The sequence below is a fragment of the Ochlerotatus camptorhynchus genome, unplaced genomic scaffold (assembly GCF_037179485.1).
Source record: "Ochlerotatus camptorhynchus isolate MF236.1 unplaced genomic scaffold, CSIRO-AGI_Acam_v1.1 ptg000166l, whole genome shotgun sequence".
NCBI classification, from domain to species: domain Eukaryota; kingdom Metazoa; phylum Arthropoda; class Insecta; order Diptera; family Culicidae; genus Ochlerotatus; species Ochlerotatus camptorhynchus.
This window is the reverse complement of record NW_027040656.1, coordinates 248,367-273,581: the sequence shown is the minus strand read 5'-3', so window position 1 is coordinate 273,581 and position 25,215 is coordinate 248,367. Positions and strand designations below refer to the sequence as shown.

The following is a 25,215-nucleotide window of genomic DNA, read 5'->3' as shown; positions in this document are numbered from 1 at the left end:
CATTTAAAAACAAAACTTTATACACCTCAACCACCCCATAAACCGAATGCCACCCATGCAAATCAATGATATCATGATAGGCCCTTTTAAATTTTTGGTCATGAAATGTCATCCAAACTGTTTGTTTACATCATAATCATATTATTTTTTTTCAGATTTCCAATCAAAGATGTACATTTGGCGCTCTGTAATTTTGCAAGCATGTAAGTTGAATATAATACCTAAGCCAGTCTAAGCCTATCCATAAACCATGACAGTTTTTATAAGTCACGCAAAGGGTGAAACAAAATCTATCAGTCGAACTGTCATATTGTCATATTTATCATATTTGTATTTATTTTTCAACATCAACAGACTCAATGTAGCCCCAATGATGAAATAACTTAAAACTTAAAGTGAAGGTCACAAATAAAAAAAAAACATTAATTAAACACTGATACACATTACACACAATCATTAACGGTTCACAAAGCCTCCAAAAAACAAAGATAAACGTCTCCGTAGCATCTGTCGTGGCAGGTGAAAATCTGCAACCCACCGTTCTGCACCATTCATGCCATAGCTAGAGTCGGTGTATAATGAGTCTCGCCAAGAGGAAAACAGTTGAACTCGCATCACGGTTTTCGAAAGATTCCCTTTCTTTTAACTTGGCAAAAGAGGACTTCTGCATCAACTTCAAATGACTTTTAGCGAGGAAAAAAATTAACGGCTGTAGTAAATCATTATATCAGTGATTTTGTCGAATTATCTTAAATAAAAATAGTAGAAATTGTCATTACTGATCATTACAAAACGTATCGCATGACAAATGTAATGCTCACTGCGTGTCATATACATATCTGCGTTTCATATATTTCTTCGATTATATTTTATATTGATTTGCAGTACCTTTCGTGGACTTGTTTACTTTGCACGATAGGTAGCCGGTTTGACAGCTCAATAGGTAGACTTGGCTTCACTCTTGGCGTGACTCATTATACACCGACTCTAGCCATAGCTTGTGCGATGAAGTGGCAACCTCAGCATTAAGTATCCAGAATTTTCAATGGACATTGGCGTCAATCAACTTTAAGTGCAGGATATTTTGTAGGCTTTAAAGAACTTAGACGCCTCAAAAGGTTCTGGACCTGACAGAATTCATCCAATATTTAAAAAAAGTCTAGCAATGGCACTCACTGCTCCATTGTTTTGGCTTTTTAATGTCACTGGAATCCGGAACCTTCCCAAAAATATGGAAAAGCTCATTTTTAGTATCTATTTTTAAGTCGGGCCGGAAAGCTGACGTACGTAATTATCGTGGAATAGCCATTATCTCTTGCATTCCAAAGCTTTTCGAAGCCATTGTAAATGAAAAATTATTTCTTCAAACCAAAAATAGAATTACTGACATGCAACACGGCTTATTTAAAGGACGTTCGACCTCGACAAATTTACTTGAATTTATAGACTATACACACTAGGATTATTTCACCGAAATCTGTATAATTTTACCAAAATCTCGACACCAGAACTTTCGGTTAACAGTTTGGTGATTTTTCACAGTTTTCCTATGATTTTTCACAGATATTCGTTGGAAAATTACTGAAATCTGTGAAAATTCACCGAACTGTTTACCGAACGTTCAGCTGTTGAGATTTCGGTAAATTTTCACAGATTTCGGTTAAATAGTCTTAGTGTGTACATTAAATGCAATGGATAATGGAAACCACGTATACGGACTTTAGCAATTTGACCGAATTAACATACCAATGCTACTCTTAAAATTAAAAAAAAAAATGGAATCGTGCCAGGACTCCTGAAATGGCTTGAATCATCTTTAACGGTCAGTTGGCGGTCAGCCAACAAATAATTAAATTCAATGGAAAGAAATTGGCCCCAATTAAAGTCACCTTAGGAGTCCCCCAAGGCTCTCATTTGGGACCTTTTCTTTTTATTTAGTATGTAAATGACATTTCGTTCATTCTCAAAAAAATAAAATTGCTAATCTATGCCGACGACATGAAGCTCTTTTTGGAAATAAGAAATGTTGAGGACATCAATATATTCCAGAGTGAAGTACAGATATTCTACACATGGTTTAAAAAAAGCCTATTAGAACTGAACGTAAAAAAAATGCAACTTAAATTCATAAATAATCATAAGTTTAGCTGAAAAAGAACACCATCAAACATTTCAATTGCATTAGCAATCAGAATGTAGAAAAAATGTGAAAGAGTTAGGAATTTAGGGATTATCTTGAACTTTCATAGACCATTACAATAATTCACAGGGAAAATAACATGCTAGGCTTTAGCAAACGCTTTTGCTATAACTTTCAAGGCCCATACACAATTAAAACACTATATATTGCCTATTTTTTTTAATAACTACTAAATTTGTACAGGCTCAATTGAATAAACTTTACATAGCCGAGTTATCATTTTCGTTATACATTATTACTGTCTTATATTTAAAGTTAAAGGGACTGGACCGAGTACTCTCGGTTACAATTTTTTGGATGGGAAAAGGGAGAAGGAGGTTTGAAATGTGGTTTACGATACAAATATTTAATTAATCCTAAAACAAGAAATTATTCCTAGCGGCGCCGGTGGTGTAGTGGTAAGCGTGATTACCTCTCACTCCAGCAGGCCTGAGTTCAATCCCACTCGGCGCCGCCGGGATGTTCTGAGGCATAACATCGCTGATCACGGAAGTAAAGCCATTGGTCCCCGGTTCATGAGTTGATGGGTCGATAGGTAGGGTCCAGGTGAGGAAGCTGCCTCCCTGGCGTCGGTAGCATTGGTGCTCAGCACGGAAAACAAGATCGACGGAAAACAAATCAAGGAAAAAAAAAAGAAATTATTCCTATTCATCTTGAAAAAACATTTAAAAAAATCCACACATACAAAATACAAACTAAACTAATCAATCTTACAATCTAAGGTAAACATATATGAGTTTCATAAACTCCAGATCGCGTCTAGCCAAAATATCCCGAACTGGAACATTATGTTGGGAATCATAAAAATGTGATTGACTCCCCGATACTCCGCACAAGACCAAAGGATATGATCAGCGTCCTGGTAACCTTGTCCACATTCACAAAGATTGCTGTCTCCCAACCCCACACGGAACAAGTGAGCGTTTAGGCAATAGTGATTGGACATGAGACGAAACATCACACGTATGAAGTTTCGACCCAAGTCCAACCCTTTGAAGCATGCAAACTTCGACACCTTAGGGATAATTGAATGTAGCCATCGTCCCAAGCTCCCTTCACTCCATTAATGTTGCCAGCTAACGAGCGACTGCTGACGATAAATAGAGAAAAATTCACTATAGGCGATTTGTCGATCATAAATGTCGCCCACCTTCGCAAGTGAATCCGCCTTCTCATTGCAGTGTTTTACCGGCCTAATGGAACGGATAGCCTCGACAGAACTTAGACTATCCGTAAAAATAAAGTAGTGATCTGGAAGAAGTGAAGCAATAGTTTCCAAAGTGTAGTGAATTGCTGCCAGTTCGGTCACATACACAGAACAAGGAGCTTCAAGTTTTCGAGAGGCGCTATGAAATTCATTAAATACACCAAAACCAGCGGACTCCTCTATTAGAGATCCATCTGTGAAAAAAGTTCTTGCATGACGGAGCAATCATAGGACGATGATGCTCTGGAATTCCGCGGATTTCCTGCGTCATAGATAAATCAAAATTCACTGAATTGCCGAAATCGGAGAAGACTATACGATTGGGGATATTCCTTGAAGGGCTGACATCCTGTGTAAAATATAGATAGTAGAAAGTCATAAAACATGTTTGAGAATTTAGCTCCAGAAGCTTCTCAAAGTTTTCGATCACCAGTGGGTTCATTACTTTACAACGAGTGAGGAGCCTCAGAAATAACTCTGAAAAACGGACAGATAGTGGCAACATGCCCGCCAGCACTTCGAGACTCATAGTATGAGTCGAGTACATGCATCCTAAGACCAAGCGCACTGGTGCGTTGTTAAACGCAATTCACTAACCACACCATGACACCATCATAACACGACACCGCACCGGCAGTTGCCAAACAGGTTGGGAAAAGAAACTTACACGGCGAATGAGAACGACTCAAATTTGAGTTTAGTTCACTCATAATCGCCAAAAGGGCATGAACGCCCTAATAAAAAATAACCATAAACGAACGATAACCCAAATCATTGAACTATTCCACAAATGGTTTGGATGATACCCAGAACACGTCGTTAAGCAAATTAACCATACAATTTTTATTAGGGCGCAGCGATGAGTTAAATTTGTCTCATGGTTTCCTGTGGAAAACCTAAAAAATCTGCCGGAAAATGAGGAAATTGACGAAAATGTTATTCAGTCTCGGAGTAGTACCCATAGGCTGAGTGAATCCAATCTTTAATTTTCTCCAATTCGGGATTTTTTCCCTGGAAAAACCTGGGAAAACATGAGGAAAATTTACTCATCGCTGAGTTCCTGCACTTTTGGCGATTATGAGTAACTAAACTAAAATTTGAGTCGTTCTCATTCGCCGTGTACCGTTTCGGTGAACAGTGGGTGTGCTGATTTGGCAACCCGATCCAACGTTGCTATTCGAAGTAACAAAACAAAGTGAAACGCCAAAAGGTTTCTACGAATCTCGAAGCTCGTCTAGCGGTAAAATTTGTTTTCAAGTGTTCTGTATTTAATTTGGCAGAAGTGAAACTAGTGCGAAAATGAGTGCGTCGAAGCCACGGGGAAAGAATTGGACCCATCTGGAAGACGAAGCGTTGTGTCGGGCATGGCTTGATGTGTCTCAGGACGCGATTGTTGGGACAAATCAAAAAGCCGAAAATCTGTACGGGAGAATCTACGAGAAATTCGTAGAAATTTGCACAGACAAGAGCGTCACAGCCCACCCGGAACTACGAGCTCCAAGCGGCTATGAAAGAAATGCTAGTAAAATTCAGAAAGTTAATCGCTCGGAAACACTTGAACTCGCCAAAGCCGGTAAACTATTAGCTGAGGCTGCCAATACAAGGGCAAACGACGGTATCCAACGGACAAAGGCGCTCAAGAGAATCGCGAATCACTCGATCATGTCGGTTGATTTTAGCGGGTTGAGTGATGTTGCCAAGCAATACTATATGCTGGAGCAGCGTCGTACCCTAGAGGAAACGTACCAAGAAGTGGCGTATGCTTCTGAAGAATTCACTATGGAACTCACGGATGCAATGTATGTTACTGAAGATCACGTCGGGGAAAATAATGCCAACCCCGAGGAAAATGATGAGAATTATCATTATGATAGCTATGGTGAAGAAAATGAAATGCAGGAGCTAGAAGTTCTCGATCCTATTAGTGAGTAATTCATTAATCATTTGCACTGATCAAGAGGACTAATTTTAACGTGTTAAAATTTGTTGTTTTATTTTATTGAATATTACTATTGGAATATGTTAATTGTATTTTTAACATATTTAAAATAAACAAAATAAATAAATAAATTGCCTGAAGTTGAAAAAATTATAATTTTAATTTTTGAGGATTATTTAGAATTCTTAAAGGCTCTTGATTGGGATTCCTGTGGAACCTTGGTTAATAATTTATGACAAATCATACTGGTAGGGGAAACCACATTCACTCGTTTTGATGGATATTAAACATATAGGGAGGTTTTAATCAGCTTGTTTGTTCAACAAATATATGTTTTTTTTTTTTGTAACATTAGTTGATTTCATTTTGATCGAGAAACAACAGAATAAACATGAGAACTAAAAAGTACAGTCAAGATTCGTATAGTACGGTTAATAGGGACCGCACTATGGGAACCAGCATTAACGAATACACGTAGCATATGGGATTAGAGCTAATTGGGGACAAACTCTTATTGTAGGGTTATTTGAAGAGATAACTTCATGGTGTCTTCTGAAAAGTTATTAAACAGAAAATTTGCCACATTTTGGGAACATTTAGCATCCGGAAAGTCACGAGTCTGATCCTCCGGAAGACCCGGAAAATCCGTAAAAGTGGTCAATTCATGAAACTAATCCAAGAGCTCCGCGGTTTTTTCGAAACCGCTTATAGATGTCTTATCAGAATTAATTCGGAGTTTTGACTTGAATATGGACCCAGAGGACCATGGGATGGTCCTCCGGAAGATCCGGAACATCCGTAAAAGTGGTCAATTCATGAATCTGATCCTAGAGCTCAGTGGATTTTTCGAAATCACTCCTAGACGTCTTATCAGAATGAATTTGGAGTTGTGACTGGAATATGGACACTGGAGACCACAGTATGGTCCTCTTGAAGATCCGGAACATCCGTAAAAGTGGTTAATTCCTGAAACTGATCCTAGAGCTTCATGGTTTTTTCCAAACCGCTCATAGATGTCTTATCAGGATTAATTCGGAGTTGTGACCTGCAGCGACCACGGGATTTGTCAATTCATGAAACTGATCCTAGAGCTCCATGTTTTTTTTTCAACGCCACCCATAGACGTCTTCAGAAATTTGGAGCTGTAACCGGAATATGCAACCATCCGTAAAAGTGGTCAATTCATGAAATTGATCCTAGAGCTCCATTTTTTTTTCAACACCACCCATAGACGTCTTCAGAAATTTGGAGCTGTAACCGGAATATGCAACCATCCATAAAAGTGGTCAATTCATGAAATTGATCCTAGAGCTCCGTGTTTTTTTTTTCAAAACCACTCATAGACGTCTTATCAGAACGAATATGGAGTTGTGACTGGAATATGGACCCTGGAGACTACGAGATGGTCCTCCGGAATTTACGGAACATCCTAGAACTCCGTGGTTTTTTCGAAACAACTTATATACATATTATCAGAAGCAATTCGGAGTTGTGACCTAAATATGGCCTCTGGGGACCACGGGATGGTTTACTGGAAGATCCGGAACATCCGTTAAAGTGGTCAATTCATGAAATTGATCCTAGAACTCCGTGGTTTTTTCGTAACCTCTCGTAGACATCTGATCAGAATGAATTTGAAGTTGTGACCAGAATATAGACTCTGAGGACCACGTAATTATTCACAAAAAGATCCGGAACTTCCGCAAAAGTGTTCGTCTCATGACACTGATCCTGTGGTTTTTTTTTCGAAACCACTCATAGACGTCTTTTCAAAATGAATTCAGAGTTGTAACTGGAATATGGACCCTGGATATCACGGAATGGACCTCTGGATGATCTGGAACATCCATATACGTGGTGAATTGACTGATTCTAGAACTAGATTTTTTTTCGAAACTATGTATGGAAGTCTTATCAATATGAATTCGGAGATGTGAGCAGAAAATGGTCCCTGGGATCCACGGGATAGTACTCCGGAAGATCTGGAACATCTGTCGCGATGTATGTATGTATGTCACGAATTAACATAGAGGCGAAGAAAGATTGCAATGATAGCTTTTGATAAACGATGTTATTGCGCAAAGGGTGAACACCACAGAGATGTACACGAAACGAAAATCAATTATTTTATTCATTTGTTCCACTTATACATTTTTGCCAAAACATCAGCCTTATACATTCCATAAGAACCACATAGGTCCTATAAGAATGCATATTATACATGCTTATACATTTCATTTGACACATGATATTCATTAACTTTTTGCAAGGCGTCTGCTTATTAGTTGACTTATACATTTTATGAATAATTAGCAATAGAAATTTCCCAAAAGGTATAAGGCGATTTCTATCCGTGTATGCTCCTCCTCGTCCTCTAAGAAACATACATTTCTTTCATGTCAACAATCAAAGAAGAAACTTTGCTAGAAATGGGCCGTTAAATAGAATGATGTTTTGTTTAACGTTTATTGCGAAACAATTGACGTGACAATGAACAATAGTAGGCTAAAAAAAATAGACTTTATATATTTATTATAACTGAAATAGTCGACGTTTGATTGATGAATAATTAGTAAATAAATAAAAATCATCACTCCGAAGTGCTTTTTCTCGGCATCACCCGATATAATCTGCAAAATGTATTTGTTGACCATAATATAGCTACCCCATAATTTGTACGATAGCATAAGCGATATGGATATTTTGTTATACAAAAATAAGGTACAAAAATTGAGCACTTCGTTTCTCGAACCTCAGTACTTGCTAAACAAATTTTTTTGACAAGCATTAGTTGTGGTAAAAAATATTTATAATATTCTTCAAAAACTGCCAAAGTTACCCCGTTTTACGGTATCCAACAATTCTGCTTGTTCTATGAGAAACTACCCATCCCTCCAAAAAGTACCCATATTCAATCAAAAATAATCAAAGTAGTACATAGGGTATTTTTGGTGCAAGGTTTGACTAAACTTTATTTATGCATCGCTATGCATTAAAAATATGCACTTTAGAAATACTTTTTATGATAAGCCTGTCTATTTGAACTTTTGTTTATTATACACAGACATCTAATTCATCAATTTTTATGGTGGCATCAATCACACAGATCATTCCGTCTCGCACGCTGAGCCGGTCAAGTCGCATCGGTCTCGTTGTACGACACTAGTTTTTGAGTTTTTGAGTTTTTCCCCACGCGAGAGTTTTTTCTCGCCAAAGTTAGTTGGCATAGTGTTAAGACAACTAGTGCGCGAGTGAGGAAGCCGTTAATCATACGCCGAGCGCTTTGATTACGGTCCAGCTTTAACATCAACATCTGTAAAATCATCACCACTATCGGCCCATTGATAGCAACAACGAAAGCACGTTAAATTGCCTACCGAGGCGAAAGAGGCATACCAGCTGCAAGGCTATCGACCCAACAGCCGTTGGGGAATACAATAGGTGCGATGCGATGTCATCTGCCGCCTCAGTGCAATAGGTATACCGTGTCGCATTGTTTTCACCAGTATCGCATCTTCCCGCATGGTCCAGTATTAGATTAGGCTGGGTCATAATTAGGCATACCAGCTGCAAGGCTATCGACCCAACAGCCGTTGGGGAATACAATAGCATCGCACCAGTCATCTGCCGCCTCAGTGCAATAGGTATACCGTGTCGCATTGTTTTCACCAGTATCGCATCTTCCCGCATGGTCCAGTATTAGATTAGGCTGGGTCATAATTAGGGTGATCCAAAATCTTGTAAATAGTATATATCTATAATTTTTTTTTCTTGATTTTTTTTTCTCGTACTATTTTTAAGTAGAGTATAGTAAGGGTGATCCAATTTTTTTTTTTCAGTATATATATATTTTTTTTCTTGGTTTTTTTTTTGTTTCTTTCATATTACTCTTTAATAGAGTAAAACTATATCAATTTTTTTTGTTTTTTTTTTGCATTTTTTTTTTCTATTTTTGATATTGTTTGAAATTACTGTAATTATTTGTAAAATATTTACCAAAAACACCATTGCGGCGATATTTAACCGCAATGGATGAAAATGATAAAGGCGGGGGATGGTCGCTTTCCATCTCAGACGACGAAACTCTTAATTCCACCTCACACGAAAGTCTCGAGGAAGTTGTGGAAATGGAAACCCTTGACGTTCCAGTTGACTCGCTCTCCAGCAAAAAATACTGGAGCATATCCCAAGAAAAGATATCGCCCACAACCCTCTCCCCCACCATCTCCTCCTCGTCCACCTGCACCCCCACACCATTGCCCCCGCAAAACCTCTGCGCTGCCCCGACTAAAGGCTTACCCAGAAGCCTCGAAAGGCCCATGGGTTGTTTTTTTCCGGCCCAAACAAAAACCTTTGAACATTCCGAGGATCTCTAAGGATCTAACAACACATTTTTCGGCCGTTACCGATATTTTCAAGGTAACACCAATAAAACTGCGCGTTACCGTTGATGACCGGAAGCAGGCTAACCAAATTGTTGCGTGCGAGCTTTTTTCATTGGAATACCGAGTCTACATACCCAGTAGTGAGGTAGAAATTGAAGGAGTGGTCACCGAAGCTACAAATGGTGAGTCGACAAACTGGAAGGAGTGTTGTCCCAACAGCTCTGGTCCTCACAAGTTCCTACCTCACGCTTCCACGGGTCAGCCGATGACAAAGACCGCCAGCAAAAGATGCTGGTAGCGTAGCCTGGGCAATGTCACCACGATAAAAACATGGATCCGGATCGTGGTGATAGCAAAGTGAGGAGGTGCGACTCTCGAGCGTCTGTTCACCATGGAGGTGCGGCTCAAACAGCGTCTGTCTCGGAGCGAGCGGCTGAATAAGAAATGCTGTATCACGTCAGCTACACCTAAGGTGGCAGCCCCACCAACATGATGTAGGTATCGCGACCCCGGTAAGGTAGCATACTGAAACCCCCAACATTACTCAGAAAAACGAAGAAAGAGAAAACAACGAACGGAATTTTCGGCAACCGACCCGGCAACGAAATAAGGACAATGAATGGAAACTCGGTACTTGGAATGTCAGAACCTTAAATGAACCTGGACGAGCGGGCCTTTTGTCTCGTGAACTGTAAAAAGTGAATGTGAGCGTAGCTGCTATTCAGGAAGTACGGTGGCCTAGATCCGGAGAACGTGAATTCCGGGCGGTGGATCCCATCGCCAACACTTCCTTCAAGTATCATATCTATCACAGCGGTGGCGATAGGGCAGAACATGGAGTAGGGTTCATAGTGATCGGGAAGCAGATGAAGCGTGTTATGCGGTGGAGACCGGTAAGCGACCGCATCTGTGTATTAAGGATTCGGGGCAAATTCTTCAACTACAGCCTGATCAACATCTATGCGCCAACCAACGATAAATCCGATGACGTAAAGGACGCGTTTTATGACAGTCTCGATAAAACTTATGATGAGTGCCCAAAACACGACGTGAAGATTGTAATCGGAGATGCAAATGCGCAGGTCGGGAGGGAAGATTTCTTTCGTCCAATCATTGGTACAGAGAGCCTACATACAGTAACCAATGATAACGGCCTGAAACTGATAAACTTCGCCGCTGCTAGAGGTATGGCCATCAGTAGCACCTACTTTGCACGCAAGAATATCCGAAAGCACACCTGGAGACACCCAAATGGCGAAACTTGCACCCAGATCGATCACATGTTGGTGGATGGCCGGCACTTCTCAGATGTCATTGATGTAAGGACTTTTAGGGGGCCTAACATTGACTCAGATCATTATCTTGTTGTCTGCAAAATTCGGGCGCGTCTATCGACCGTTACGAATTCAACGAACCGGAGATCGATGCGTTTCAATATCCATCGCTTGTCAGTAGAAGGTGTTGCTGCAGAGTACCGCCAGAAGCTTGATGAGCGGATTAGCGAAATCAACGTGAACGAGGACCTCAACAATCTGTGGAACACAATCCACGGAGTGGTGAACACAACAGCACAAGAAGTGATAGGTACAGCTCAAAGACGACCACGTAATGGCTGGTTTGATGAGGAGTGCCAGAGGTTGACGGATGAGAAGAACGTTGCCAGAAGCCGGATGTTAGTGTCTGGTACCCGGCTGAACAGAGAGCGGTACAAGGTAGCAAGGGCAGCTGAGAAACGAACCCACCGCAGAAAGAAAAGGCAATACGAAGAACGCGTGATTGCTGAGGCGCAAGAAAGTATGGAACAGAACGATATGCGAAGGTTCTACGCGACTGTCAATGGTGTGCGGAGTAAAACAGCGCCATCTCCCGCCATGTGCAATGACCTTGAGGGGAATTTGCTGACAGATAAAACAATGGTGGCTGCCAGGTGGAAAGAACATTTTGAGACATTGTTGAATGGAGAGAGTGAGGGAGTATCGAGGAACAGAGTAAACATCGCAGACGACGATCAAGCTGTGGAGCCTCCAACGCTAGACGAGGTTAAAAAGGCAATACGTGAGCTGAAAAACAATAAGGCTGCTGGGAAGGACGAGCTCCCGGCCGAACTTTTCAAACACGGAAGTGAGCAGCTGCATCAAGCAATCCACCGTATTCTAACGAAGATATGGGAGGACGAAGAACTGCCTGCTAGCTGGTTGTATGGCCTCATTTGCCCATTATTCAAAAAAGGGCACAGACTCGAGTGCGCCAATTATCGAGGAATAACTCTTCTGAATTCGGCGTACAAAATACTGTCACGCGTTCTGTTTAACAGATTGAGACCGCTTGAGGAGTCCTTCGTCGGTGAATACCAGGCTGGTTTTCGTGAGGGCCGATCAACGACGGATCAAATGTTTACCCTGCGTCAAATCCTTGATAAATTCCGGGAGTACAACTTGCAGACTCACCATCTGTTTATTGATTTCAAAGCAGCATACGATTCAGTGAAGAGAAATGAGCTTTGGCAGATTATGCTAGAACATGGTTTTCCGGCGAAACTAATTAGACTGATTCGCGCAACGCTAGATGGATCGAAATCAAGTGTAAGGGTTGCAGATGAGATTTCGACCTCGTTCGTGACCTTAGATGGATTGAAGCAGGATGATGCACTTTCAAACTTACTGTTCAACATTGCTCTTGAAGGAGCGATTAGGAGAGCTGGTGTGCAGAGGAACGGTACCATCATCACACGATCGTACATGCTCCTTGCCTTTGCGGACGACATCGATATCATCGGAATTGACCGTAGAGCAGTGGAAGAGGCGTTTGTGCCTTTTAAGAGGGAGACGGCGAGGATTGGGCTCACGATAAGTTCTACCAAAACGAAGTACATGGTAGCCGGTAGACAGCGTGGGAGCAATAGTGGTGTTGGTAGTGTAGTGTTGTTAGATGGTGAACAATTTGAGGTAGTGGAAGAATTTGTGTATCTTGGAACACTAGTGACATGCGATAATGATGTTACCCGCGAGGTGAAGAGACGTATTGCAGCTGCAAACAGGGCCTTTTACGGATTACGTAGCCAGCTGAAGTCCCGTAGCCTGCAAACGAAAACGAAATTCGCTCTGTATAAGACGCTGATACTTCCGGTAGCCCTCTACGGCCACGAATCGTGGACGTTAAAAGAGTCTGACCGGAGAGCATTTGGTGTCTTCGAGCGTAAGGTGCTGCGAACAATACTCGGCGGTAAACAGGAGAATGGCATCTGGCGGCGTCGTATGAATCACGAGTTGTACCAAGTGTATAACGGTACGGATATAGTGAAGCTTATAAAACACGGCAGACTACGGTGGGCTGGGCATGTAGTGCGGATGCCGGAAGAACGACAAGCAAATATTATATTCAGCAGAGAACCCGGTAGAGGTCGTCGACTCCGGGGTAGACCTCGGACACGTTGGCTATTTGCAGTTGAGGAGGACATCAGGTCGCTAAACGTTCATGGCGACTGGAAGCGATTGGCTCAGGACCGAGTCCAATGGAGAAGAGTACTTCGTTCGGCGTTGAATCAACCTGGCGATTCGTAGCCCATCAAGTATCAAGTAAGGTCACCGAAGCGAGTTTGACTAGTGATGATTTCTTGGGTCCCGATTCCTTCGGAATCTTTAAAAACCGTGCCCTGCCGAAGGTGAAGATATTGGACTGCCTTCAAATGCAGTCAGTATCCGTAGTAGGCTCCAAAAAAACTTATTCCTTGTCAAACTCGTTTCGTGTGACCTTTTCGGGTTCAGCGTTACCTCACTACGTCGCTATTGGCAAGGTTCGGCTGCCTGTACGTCTGTTTGTACCTCGGGTAATGAACTGCTCGAAATGTAAACAACTTGGTCATACATCGGACTACTGCTCGAACAAACCACGCTGCGATCAGTGTGGCGAGCAACATCAAGAGGGCCCTTGCGGTGCTCCTCCAAAATGCGTGTACTGCAAGGAAAGCCTACATACCCTGACTGACTGCCCGAGGTATAAACAGCAGGGATTAAAACTTAAGCGGTCTCTGCAAGCTCGCTCCAAGAGAACTCTAGCAGAACTCTTGAAGAATACCGCTTCATCTTCTCAGACCACACCAAAAAGCAGTAACACGTTCTCCATTTTGCCAGTTGATGATCTAGACTCTGACTCAGAGGTCGGTGAGGGTAGTCCGTTTGTCTTTAAAGGCAATACGAGAAAACGAGCAAAAAACACACCACCGAAAAGCCTCGTAAGACCACTCGTACGGACCACCCTTCCACCTTGGAAAAATCAAGAGGTAACGGAAATTCACCGAAACCCATTCCACCGGGCTATAAACCTTGTAATTATGCAAGAACTTTCCGTCACTTCCAGGATCATCTAAAACCCCAGATGTTCCAGTTTTTCGGCCAGAAAATCTGCTGAATAATCAGCAAGAACATGCTCCCATGTTCACGTTTTCTGGTATTGTGGATAGCTTCTTCAGTATATTCAATATCTCTGACTCAACGAGGAGCATTATTAATTTAGTGCTGCCAATGGTGAAAACTCTTTGAAGCAACTAGCTTCTAGGTGGTCCTTCCTTGCATCGATGATATCCTTTGATGGATAATTCTCCGAATGAGGTCGGGGATATGATCTCTGTTCTTCAGTGGAACTGTAGAAGTCTTATGCCAAAACTTGACACATTTAAATTTTTAGTTAACAACTCACTTTCTGATGCATTTGCCCTTTGTGAAACATGGCTCTCTTCAGACAACGATCTTGCTTTCCACGATTTCAACATTATTCGCCTTGACCGCGCAGATTCGTATGGAGGGGTGCTTCTGGGGATCAGCAAGCTCCATTCCTTCTATAGAATCGATCTGCCTTCAGTGACAGGCATTGAAGTAGTTGAATGTCAGGTTAATATTTGAGGTAAATGCCTCAGTATTGCCGCAGTATATCTTCCACCGAAAACCGCGATCTCTCGTCAAAGTTTCGCGGATATCTGCACGGCTATGCCGGAGCCACGGTTGATCTTGGGAGATTTTAACTCTCACGGTACACGCTGGGGGGAACTGTACGACGACAACCGCTCAACCTTGATATACGACAAGTGCGACTTCTTCAAAATGACAATTCTGAACACCGGGGAAGCAACACGAGTAGCCAAACCTCCAGCAAAAATAAGCAGATTAGACCTCTCACTTTGTTCGAGTTCACTATCGTTGGATTGCTCGTGGAAAGTAATTCAAGATCCCTACGGTAGTGACCATTTGCCAATCAAAATTTCTATTACCAATGGTTCATCTTCTACTCGTTCGGTCGACATCGCGTACGATCTTACGAAAAACATTGACTGGCGAAAATTCGCGACCGCGGTTCTTGATGCCAGTCAATCGGTTGACGTATTTCCTCCGCTGGACGAGTACTCCTTTCTCGCGCGTGTCATCATCGATTGTGCGCTGTGAGCACAGACGAAACGTGTTCCGGGTGTTTCCGTCCGCAAGCGACCTCCCACCCCGTGGTGGGATAAGGATTGCACCGACGCGAACAGCGAGAAGTCCGCCACGTTTAAACGCTTCCGCAAACACGGTAAGGTCGGGGATTTCGAGCGGTACACCGACCTCGAGAAAACCTTTAAGGACTTAATTAAAGCAAAAAACGCGGATACTGGTGTCGGTTCGTCGATGGTTTGTCGCGAGAGACTTCCATGAGAACACTCTGGAATGTCGGCAGGAGAATGCGAAACGCGTCATCACCGATTAATGAAGACAAGGAGTACTCGGACAGATGGATTTTCAGCTTCGCGCGGAAAGTTTGCCCGGACTCGGTACCGGTTCAAACCAACGTTCGTGATCGTCCGTCGGGTAATAACGAAATAGATTCCCCGTTTTCGATGGTGGAATTCTCACTTGCTCTCCTTTCATGTAACAACTCAGCTCCAGGGATGGATAGAATCAAGTTCAACTTGCTCAAAAATCTCCCAGACGTCGCGAAGAGACGCTTGTTGAACTTATTCAATCAATTTCTGGAGCACAACATTGTTCCGGATGATTGGAGGCAAGTAAGAGTTATCGCCATTCGAAAACCCGGTAAACCCGCGTCGGATTATAACTCGTACCGTCCCATCGCGATGCTGTCCTGTATACGAAAATTGTTGGAGAAAATGATTCTTTTTCGTCTAGACAAATGGGTCGAGTCGAATGGTTTACTTTCAGATACGCAATTTGGATTTCGGAGAGGCAAAGGAACGAGCGACTGTCTTGCGTTGCTTTCAACTGAAATTCAACTGGCCTATGCGCAAAAACAGCAAATGGGTTCAGTTTTATTGGACATTAAGGGGGCTCTTGATTCTGTTTGTATCGACGTCCTTTCGGATAAACTCCACGATAGTGGGCTTTCACCAATTATGAACAACTATTTGAGCAACTTGTTGTCTGAGAAATATATGAGCTTTTCTCATGGAAACTCGACAACTTCACGAATTAGTTGCATGGGTCTCCCCCAGGGTTCATGTTTAAGCCCCCTTCTTTATAATTTTTATGTAAAAGACATTGATGGTTGTCTTGATGAAAATTGCTCACTAAGGCAGCTTGCAGATGACGGGGTTGTGTCCGTTATAGGGCCAAGTGCACCGGACCTGCAAGGACCATTGCAAGATACCTTAGACAATTTGTCTACTTGGGCTATGAAGCTGGGTATCGAATTCTCCCCGGTGATGCCACAAAGACAGACCAGCTGGGAGCCCGGCCACGCAACCGAGCATTGAAGCTGCGTTCTTCATGCGTGACGGTAGGACTAACTGTCAACAATGACAAAAGGAACGACGAACAATGATATACGGGCAGACGCCAATGAAACTATTAATATAACGTGTTCTAAGAGAAAATATTGAATTTACTAGTGAAATTTGTTGGATACTGGAATTGAAATATTACCGGTTTATTGCAAATAAATAGAAATTTGGAATAGGTAATATATAGGTATTAACGTAAAAATATTACTCAATTACTGAATATGTTTAGGTCCAGGACCATCTGTAAAGCATAGTTGAAGTGAGCAGTGGATTCGAGTAATTGGGCTACTGAATCGTAAGTAAGGTTATGGAGGAAATTAACAGTTTATTAATTATTGTACACCTATTTTAGTTTTGAAGCAACCGATAATAAAGCTGTCGAAAGTCAGAACAAGCTCAAACGGATACCCTGCTCTCTCTGATAACATTCTTCAAAAGGTTCAGATTCAACAATGAGCGAAGGAGGAAACTATTCCCAGGGAACACCGGAGGTGGACGCTTCAATGCTCGGCTGTGTGGCCTGCGACCGTCCCAATTCAGCCGACAACTTTGTCAGTTGTGATCGTTGTGAGGGCTGGTGGCATATGTCCTGTGCTGGGGTAACGGACTCTATAGAAGATTGTGAGTGGGTGTGCATCAAGTGCCTCCCTGTTCCTGCTCCGTCGATATCCGTCACTTCTACTTCTTCCGCGCGTCAAGCCAGACTGCAACTGGAACTGCGGCGGCTTACTGAAATGCGTGAGCTCGAGAGAATGGCCATGAATGTGGAACTCGAGCGCAAGTTCTTAGAACGGAAGTACCAGATGATGGAGAAATCCTTGCAGGAGGAAGAAGATGATCTACAAAGTGCTCGTAGTCACACCATTAGGCAAGAAGACATGAAACGGGCTAAGGACATCGAAGATTGGGTCGAGAAACAATCCGCTGATTTGGAAGAGTCTGGTTCGATTAGAAGCCTTTCAGTGAAGTTGATGGTGAAAAAGTTAGAGAAGACGAAAATTAATCCCGGATCTGGTACTCATTCCAGGAAATCACCAGCCGTTATTGGTAATTCGGCCGATATCAGAGTAGGAACCAGAATTCAACTATCACCACCGCCTGTTTCCTCCGGAGAACAAGGTTCGATGGATCTAGGAAAGAGAAAGGAATTGTTGCAACCCCCAGAAGACAAACCGTCTGATCTAACGTTCGAGCAAATTGCAGCTTTGCAGGACCATCTAGCGAGGTGCAAAATGCAGCTACAGCCAACGGCAAGTGATCCGAATCCGTACGGAATGTTGAAACCATGCGAGCCGGACGTCAGCAAAGGTGCTGTACCTAAAACCTGTTCGAAATTGGTTCGACCTGCGAAGGAGAGGCTGTCTTTATTTATAACCAAGCCAGCCCCTGGGAACGTGAATCCAGAAGGAAATAGAGAAACCAGTACTAAGCGTAAAGAGCAAAACCCCAGAGTAATCCCGCCAGAACACCTCTCCCCAATAAAGCAGCGAAATGCTACTAATGCACCGCAGCAACAACGCGCTCATGGGCCGCAGTGGATTACTGAAACAGAACGTCGTCTTCTGAGTTCACTAGCGCGTAGACCAAAAGAAACGAGTCAGGAACGAAACCCAACGAACCCAGCTAGCGTACATGCGAATATCATACCCACGATACACGATGAGCAGCAACTAAACGAAATCGATCCGGTATTCGTGGGAAGCCAGCGTAGCGCCCGCGCACGAGCTGCGGAACCACAAAACCTGCGAGAAGAAGGCTACGATATTGGACCTACACACCAACAACTGGCTGCTAGGCAAGTTCTACCACGTGACTTGCCAACATTTTCAGGAAATCCAGCTGATTGGCCCGTCTTTATTAGTCAATACGAGTACACTACCGATGCATGTGGGTATAGCGACGGGGAAAACATGGTACGCCTCCAACGGTGCCTGAAGGGCCCAGCATGGGAATCTGTACGCAGTCGTCTGGTCCTACCGGCTTCAGTCCCCCTAGTGATCCAAACACTCAAAATGCGCTACGGACGTTCCGAGCTACTGATCGAATCACTAGCAGAAAGGGTGAGAACCGCACCTTCGCCAAAGGTAGACAAGCTGGAAATGATAATCGAGTTTGGTAGTATGGTGCAGGCACTTTGCGATCATATTATCGCTGCACATCTATACGACCATCTTGCGAACCCCACTTTGCTGAAAGATTTGGTGGAGAAACTACCTGCCGAGTATCGAATGAGGTGGGCTGGACATCGTAGACAGCAAACGGAGGTAAATTTGAAGACCTTCAGCGATTTCATGGAGGAGATCGTCAGCGATGCCTACAGCGTGTCGAACGTAGCCACTACTTTCGAACGATACAGCAAACAGGATCGCCCGAAGCCACGAGATCGGAATTTAATTCACACCGAAGCGGGGAAGGTGGATTGCTTGGTGTGTAAAAGAGAAGGACATCGCGTAAAGGATTGCAAAATATTCTCCGCCTTACCGGTCGACGACCGCTGGAAGAAGGTGCAAAGTTTGCAATTGTGCCGAACCTGCTTGTCGAATCACGGGCGAAGAGCGTGCCGCAGTACGAAACGCTGTGAGGTCGACGGATGTCAATATCGGCACAATCCACTCTTACATGCTTCCGCTTCGAAGTACAAGGGACAAACCAGCGAGTCGCATGTACAGTATCACCTCAACGAAGCATCCATACCGTCTTTACTTTTCCGCATACTTCCGATCACATTACACAATGGTCTCAAAAGCGTGAAAACGTTTGCCTTTTTAGACGAAGGATCATCCGTAACCATGATCGAAAGCAGTTTGGCAAAGGAATTGGGCGTTACCGGGTACAAAAAGCCACTCTGCTTGAAGTGGACCGGTGACGTGACCAGGGAAGAACTTGACTCACAGCGCATCTCGATCCTCATCTCCGACTGCGGAAATTCTAAACGGTACAGAATGAACGACGTTCGCACAATCCAAGCTTTGGATCTTCCTATGCAGAGTCTACCAATCGACAAGCTGATGAATATTTACCCCCACCTCGCTGGACTTCCTGTTCGAGGTTATCACAACGCAGTTCCCAAATTGCTCATCGGTGTCGATAATCTGCGACTGGCGCTTCCGTTAAAAACTCGGGAAGGTGTTACGGGTGGCCCTACGGCCGTCAAGACACGGTTAGGCTGGTGTGTCTACGGAGGTCAGCGTACTCAAGAACATCCAGAATACAGCTATCACATCTGTGAGTGTGGGGGAGAAGAGGCCTTTGACGAAGCCTTGAAGAAGTACTTTTCTTTTGAGGAGGCCGGAATTAAACCAACGGGTGCGGTAATGTCTGAAGAGGACAAACGATGTGCCCGAATATTAGAAACTACTACTAAACGAGTCGGCGAGAGGTTTGAGTCGGGGCTGCTGTGGAAATATGATAACTTTGAGTTCCCAGACAGTTACCCGATGGCGGTCAAACGACTCCAGTGTCTCGAGAGCAGAATGGCTAAGGATCCGTCGCTCAAGCAAAACATCTTGCGGCAGATTGACGAGTATCAGCAGAAGGGCTATGCGCACCGAGCGACAGCGGAAGAATTAGCAGAAACGGACCCTCGTCGCACATGGTATCTCCCCCTCGGAGCGGTGACCAACCCGAACAAGCCAGGGAAAGTTCGATTAATCTGGGACGCGTCCGCAAAAGTGGATGGCATATCCTTAAACTCGGTTCTACTAAAAGGACCCGACATGGTAACTCCACTGTGCTTCGTAGTCTTTCGGTTCCGACAATATACTGTAGCCGTAAGTGCAGACGTGAAAGAGATGTTCCATCAGGTCCGTACGAGAGGTGCGGATCGTTCTGCACAAAGTTTCCTGTTCCGTGACGACCCTTCGGAAGAACCTCAAGTGTTCCGTATGGACGTTGCTACATTTGGTGCGACGTGTTCACCAGCCATCGCACAGTACGTCAAGAACGCTAACGCAAGATCTTTCGAGAAGGAGTTACCACGAGCTGTTGAGGGGATAGTTTTCAATCACTATGTTGACGACTATCTGGATAGCTTCTCCACCGAGAATAAGGCGAAACAAGTTGCGTCTGAAGTCCGAGAGATCCACAAACGAGGAGGGTTCGAGATTCGGAATTGGTGTTCGAATAGCCCAACGGTTCTTCAGCATTTGGGGGAGAGTCAACAGCATCCGGTGAAGCAAATGTGTCTCGATGAAAAGGAGCAATCTGAACGCGTCCTGGGAATGCGTTGGATGACAAAGTCCGATGAGTTATGTTTTTCAGCTACGATGCGTGGAGATGTCGCATCCATCATCGAGAACGGCCACAAGCCAACAAAGAGACAGATTCTTCGGTGTGTGATGTCTCTCTTCGACCCACTGGGATTCCTCGCCCCATATTTGGTCTTCGGCAAGGTACTCATTCAAAGCGCTTGGCGTTTAGGAATCGGCTGGGATGAGAAAGTAGACGATCGGTTGTTCGAGCAATGGCGCAAATGGACTGAGATGATCGATCACATCAATAGCGTTCGGATTCCAAGATGCTACTTTCGAAAGACAGGGGCCACAAATTTAGCAAACGTTCAACTACATACCTTCGTCGATGCAGGCCGGGACGCTTGTGCCTGCGTGTTGTACCTTCGAGTTGTCAACGAAGATGGAGAAGTGGAAGTAGCGCTAGTTTCCGCAAAAACGAAGGTTGTTCCGCTAAAACCAGTCACTATTCCGAGATTGGAGCTTCAGGCCTGCGTGATGGGAACGCGTCTCGCAAAATACATTATCGACGGCCATTCCTACTCGATCAAAAAGCGGGTATTTTGGAGCGACTCAAGTGCAGCCCTCAGTTGGATTGGTGCGGATCCTCACAAGTACAGTCCCTATATAGCGTACCGAGTGTCCGAAATATTGGAAGCGACCGACCGCACCGAGTGGCGCTGGGTAGCATCGAAAGATAATCCAGCTGACGAGGCTACGAAGTGGGGAGCTGGACCGTATTTCAATTCCAACAGCATCTGGTACAGCGGACCTGAATTTCTATACTTACCTGAGCGAGATTGGAAGAGAGGTGATCCGGAAAAATCAGGAGAAGAAGAGCTACGAGCTTGTTACGTTCATCGGGAGATACATGTTCCCGAATGTATTGTAGACATCGAACGATTCTCGAAGTGGACGCATTTGCAACGCGTCATGGCATACGTTCACCGTTTCACCAACAACTGTCGCAATGTTCGCCTTAACACCAAGGTTCTTACGAAGAAGGAGCTGAAAATGGCCGAAAACTCAATTTTCCGACTAGTTCAGTGGCAATCCTTTCCTGACGAGATTATCACCCTGTCTACAAATCGTTTCCTCCCGTCAGAGCAACAACGACCGTTAGAGAAATCCAGCACTATCTACCAGGTCACACCAATGCTGGATGAATTTGGAGTTCTACGCGTGAACGGCAGAATCGCGGCAGCGCAATGTGCTTCAACTGATGCCAAATACCCCATCATCCTTCCGAGGAAACATCGACTGGCAGCGCTTCTGGTGGATCACTATCATCGTCAACTCAAGCATGGCAACAAAGAGACCACAGTCAATGAGATTCGTCAACGTTTTCATATTCCGAAGCTTCGCTCTTTCGTGAATTTCGTCACAGCTCGGTGCAATCTTTGCAAGATACGGAAAGCACGACCGAGCATTCCACAGATGGCCCCACTTCCGCAAGCCAGATTATCACCATTCACCCGTCCATTCAGCTACGTTGGACTGGACTATTTTGGTCCCTTTCTTGTGAAAGTTGGGCGTAGTAAAGTGAAAAGGTGGATTGCGCTCTTCACTTGTCTGACACTACGAGCCGTCCACCTGGAAATCGCGAGCAACTTGACAACTGAATCCTGTGTAGCGTGCGTTCGTCGATTCGTGTGCCGTAGAGGATTTCCCGTTGAAATCCACAGCGATAACGGCACCAACTTTCAAGGTGCAGAGCGATTACTACGTGAGCAAATCAATACCAAGCTTGCGACTACGTTCACCAGTTCAACAACAGCTTGGCGATTCATTCCCCCGGGTGCACCTCACATGGGCGGCGCCTGGGAGCGAATGGTCAGATCCGTGAAAACAGCGCTGACGGCAGCCTATAACAATGAAAAACTAGACGATGATGCTTTGCACACGATGATTGTAGAAGCAGAATCCATAGTCAACAGCAGGCCGTTGACCTACCTTCCGCTGGACTCTGCGGAGCAGGAAGCAATCACCCCTAACCATTTCCTTCTAGGGAGCTCAGCCGGCGTCAAGCAACCAGTCGTGCAGTACGAAGATAACAACGCACTCTTGAAGCGATCGTGGGCCATGATCCAAGAACGGCTGAACTCGTTTTGGAAGCGGTGGGTACGGGAGTACTTACCCACACTAACTAGAAGAACGAAATGGTTTGGCTCGGAGAGGAATGTTGCAGCAGGGGACCTAGTAATAATCATAGATGATACCAGAAGGAACGGATGGACGCGTGGTCGCGTTTTGGAAGCCATAACTGCTGCGGATGGCAGAGTTCGGCAGGCGATCGTTCAAACGAATGGAGGTATACTCAGAAGACCGGTCTCCAAGCTTGCAGTTCTTGATGTGGCCAAGGAAGATGGAACCAAGGAGGCTCACTGGTTCCACCGGGGGGAGAATGATGCCACAAAGACAGACCAGCTGGGAGCCCGGCCACGCAACCGAGCATTGAAGCTGCGTTCTTCATGCGTGACGGTAGGACTAACTGTCAACAATGACAAAAGGAACGACGAACAATGATATACGGGCAGACGCCAATGAAACTATTAATATAACGTGTTCTAAGAGAAAATATTGAATTTACTAGTGAAATTTGTTGGATACTGGAATTGAAATATTACCGGTTTATTGCAAATAAATAGAAATTTGGAATAGGTAATATATAGGTATTAACGTAAAAATATTACTCAATTACTGAATATGTTTAGGTCCAGGACCATCTGTAAAGCATAGTTGAAGTGAGCAGTGCACAGCAAAAAAATAATTTTGATATCACGTCAAAGTGGATGCACTACAATCATGTCGAAAATATGGTGTAATATTACTTGCTAAAAAGGACAAAATTATCATTAATACAATGCATGAACTGACATTACGCTGCTTTTACTGCATTTGTTTATTTATGTGGTCATAAAAATTACATGAAATTTTCGACATGATTGTAGTGCATCCACTTTGATGTGATATCAAAATTATTTTTTTGCTGTGTGGATTCGAGTAATTGGGCTACTGAATCGTAAGTAAGGTTATGGAGGAAATTAACAGTTTATTAATTATTGTACACCTATTTTAGTTTTGAAGCAACCGATAATAAAGCTGTCGAAAGTCAGAACAAGCTCAAACGGATACCCTGCTCTCTCTGATAACACCGGAGAAAACTGAGTTGGTTGTTTTTTCTAGGAAGCATCATCCTGCACAGTTACAGCTTCAACTAAAGGGTAGAACAATCACTCAAAGTATTTCTTTCAAGTATTTAATGTCTGGTTCGATTCCAAAAGCACGTGGGGAAAACATATTGCGTATGTGAAACAAAAATGCCAACAAAGAATCAATTTTCTTCGTACAATTACCGGAACTTGGTGGGGAGCACACCCGGAAGATCTGATCAGGTTGTATCGAACAACCATCTTGTCGGTTCTAGAGTACGGTAGCTTCTGCTTTCAATCCGCGGCGAAAACACATATCTTGAAGCTGCAACGAGTTCAATACCGTTGCCTCCGAATCGCGCTTGGCTGTATGCACTCGACGGATACGATGAGCCTCGAAGTACTCGCGGGTGTTCTTCCACTGACAGATCGTTTCGCGGAACTGTCCTTTCGGTTTCTTATCCGTTGTGAAGTAATGAACCCATTGGTAATAGAAAACTTTGAGAAGCTGCTCGACAGAAATCCTCAAACAAGATTCATGAGTCTCTATTACGATTACATGACGCTGGAGATTGGCCCTTCTTCATTCAATTCCTCTCGTGTTTGCCTTCAAGACTTTTATAGTTCCTCTGTAAATTTTGATCTGACCATGTTGCAAGAAATCCGTGGAATACCAGATCACCATCGGTCGATGGTTGTTCCCTTAATTTTTGCAAACAAGTACCATGGAGTATTCAACGAATTTCATAGCGCCTCATATCAACTGCAAAAACCTTGTTCCGTATACGTTGCGGAACTAGCAGCCATATTTTACGCAGTAGAGCAAATTGCCTCACTACCATCTGATCACTATTTTATTTTTACTGATAGCCTTAGCTCGTTGGAGGCTATTCGATCAATGAGGCCGATGAAGCACTCCTCGTATTTCCTGACCGAAATCCGAGCTAAATTGAGTACTTTATCTAACTGCTCCTATACCATCACCTTAGTTTGGGTCCCATCTCATTGCTCAATTCCGGGTAATGAGAAAGCGGACTCGCTAGCTAAGGTGGGCGCTATGGAAGGCGATATTTTTGATAGACAAATCGCCTTTGCGGAATTTTTTTCAATTACTCGTCAGCACGTCCTCACCAACTGGCAACAAAAATGGAATGAGAGTGATCTGGGAAGATGGTTACATTATATTCTCCCACAGGTGTCGAACAAGCCATGGTTCAAAGGATTGGACATGAGCCGTGACTTTATACGTGTCATGTCAAGGCTCATGTCCAATCACTACTCGTTAGACTCGCATTTCTTCCGAGTCGGGCTCGCAGGCAGCAATTTGAGCGCTTGTGGTA

The 25,215-nt window shown here is 43.8% G+C and overlaps 2 protein-coding genes across 6 annotated transcripts in view; both read left to right on the top strand.

Moving 5' to 3' along the window:
- thw (thawb) overlaps window positions 1-25,215 on the top strand; it is a 305,735-nt gene that overhangs the window by 116,744 nt on the left and 163,776 nt on the right. For all 5 annotated transcript variants that reach the window (XM_065222342.1, XM_065222343.1, XM_065222341.1 and 2 more), the window contains exon 2: window positions 156-203. In XM_065222342.1, coding sequence (XP_065078414.1) covers window positions 170-203 — 34 coding nt within the window. In that variant the 5' untranslated portion in view covers window positions 156-169. The remainder of the gene's footprint in view (window positions 1-155; window positions 204-25,215) is intronic.
- LOC135701527 (uncharacterized) lies at window positions 16,529-23,249 on the top strand. Its single transcript, XM_065222346.1, has 2 exons — window positions 16,529-16,670; window positions 16,724-23,249. Exon 2 carries the CDS (start codon window positions 16,947-16,949, stop codon window positions 23,247-23,249), a length of 6,303 nt encoding a protein of 2,100 aa, XP_065078418.1. The 5' UTR covers window positions 16,529-16,670; window positions 16,724-16,946.

What these genes read in the sequence shown, in the direction of transcription:
- LOC135701527 (XM_065222346.1), top strand. Translation starts at nt 16,947, where the DNA reads ATGAGCGAAGGAGGAAACTATTCCCAGGGAACACCGGAGGTGGACGCT.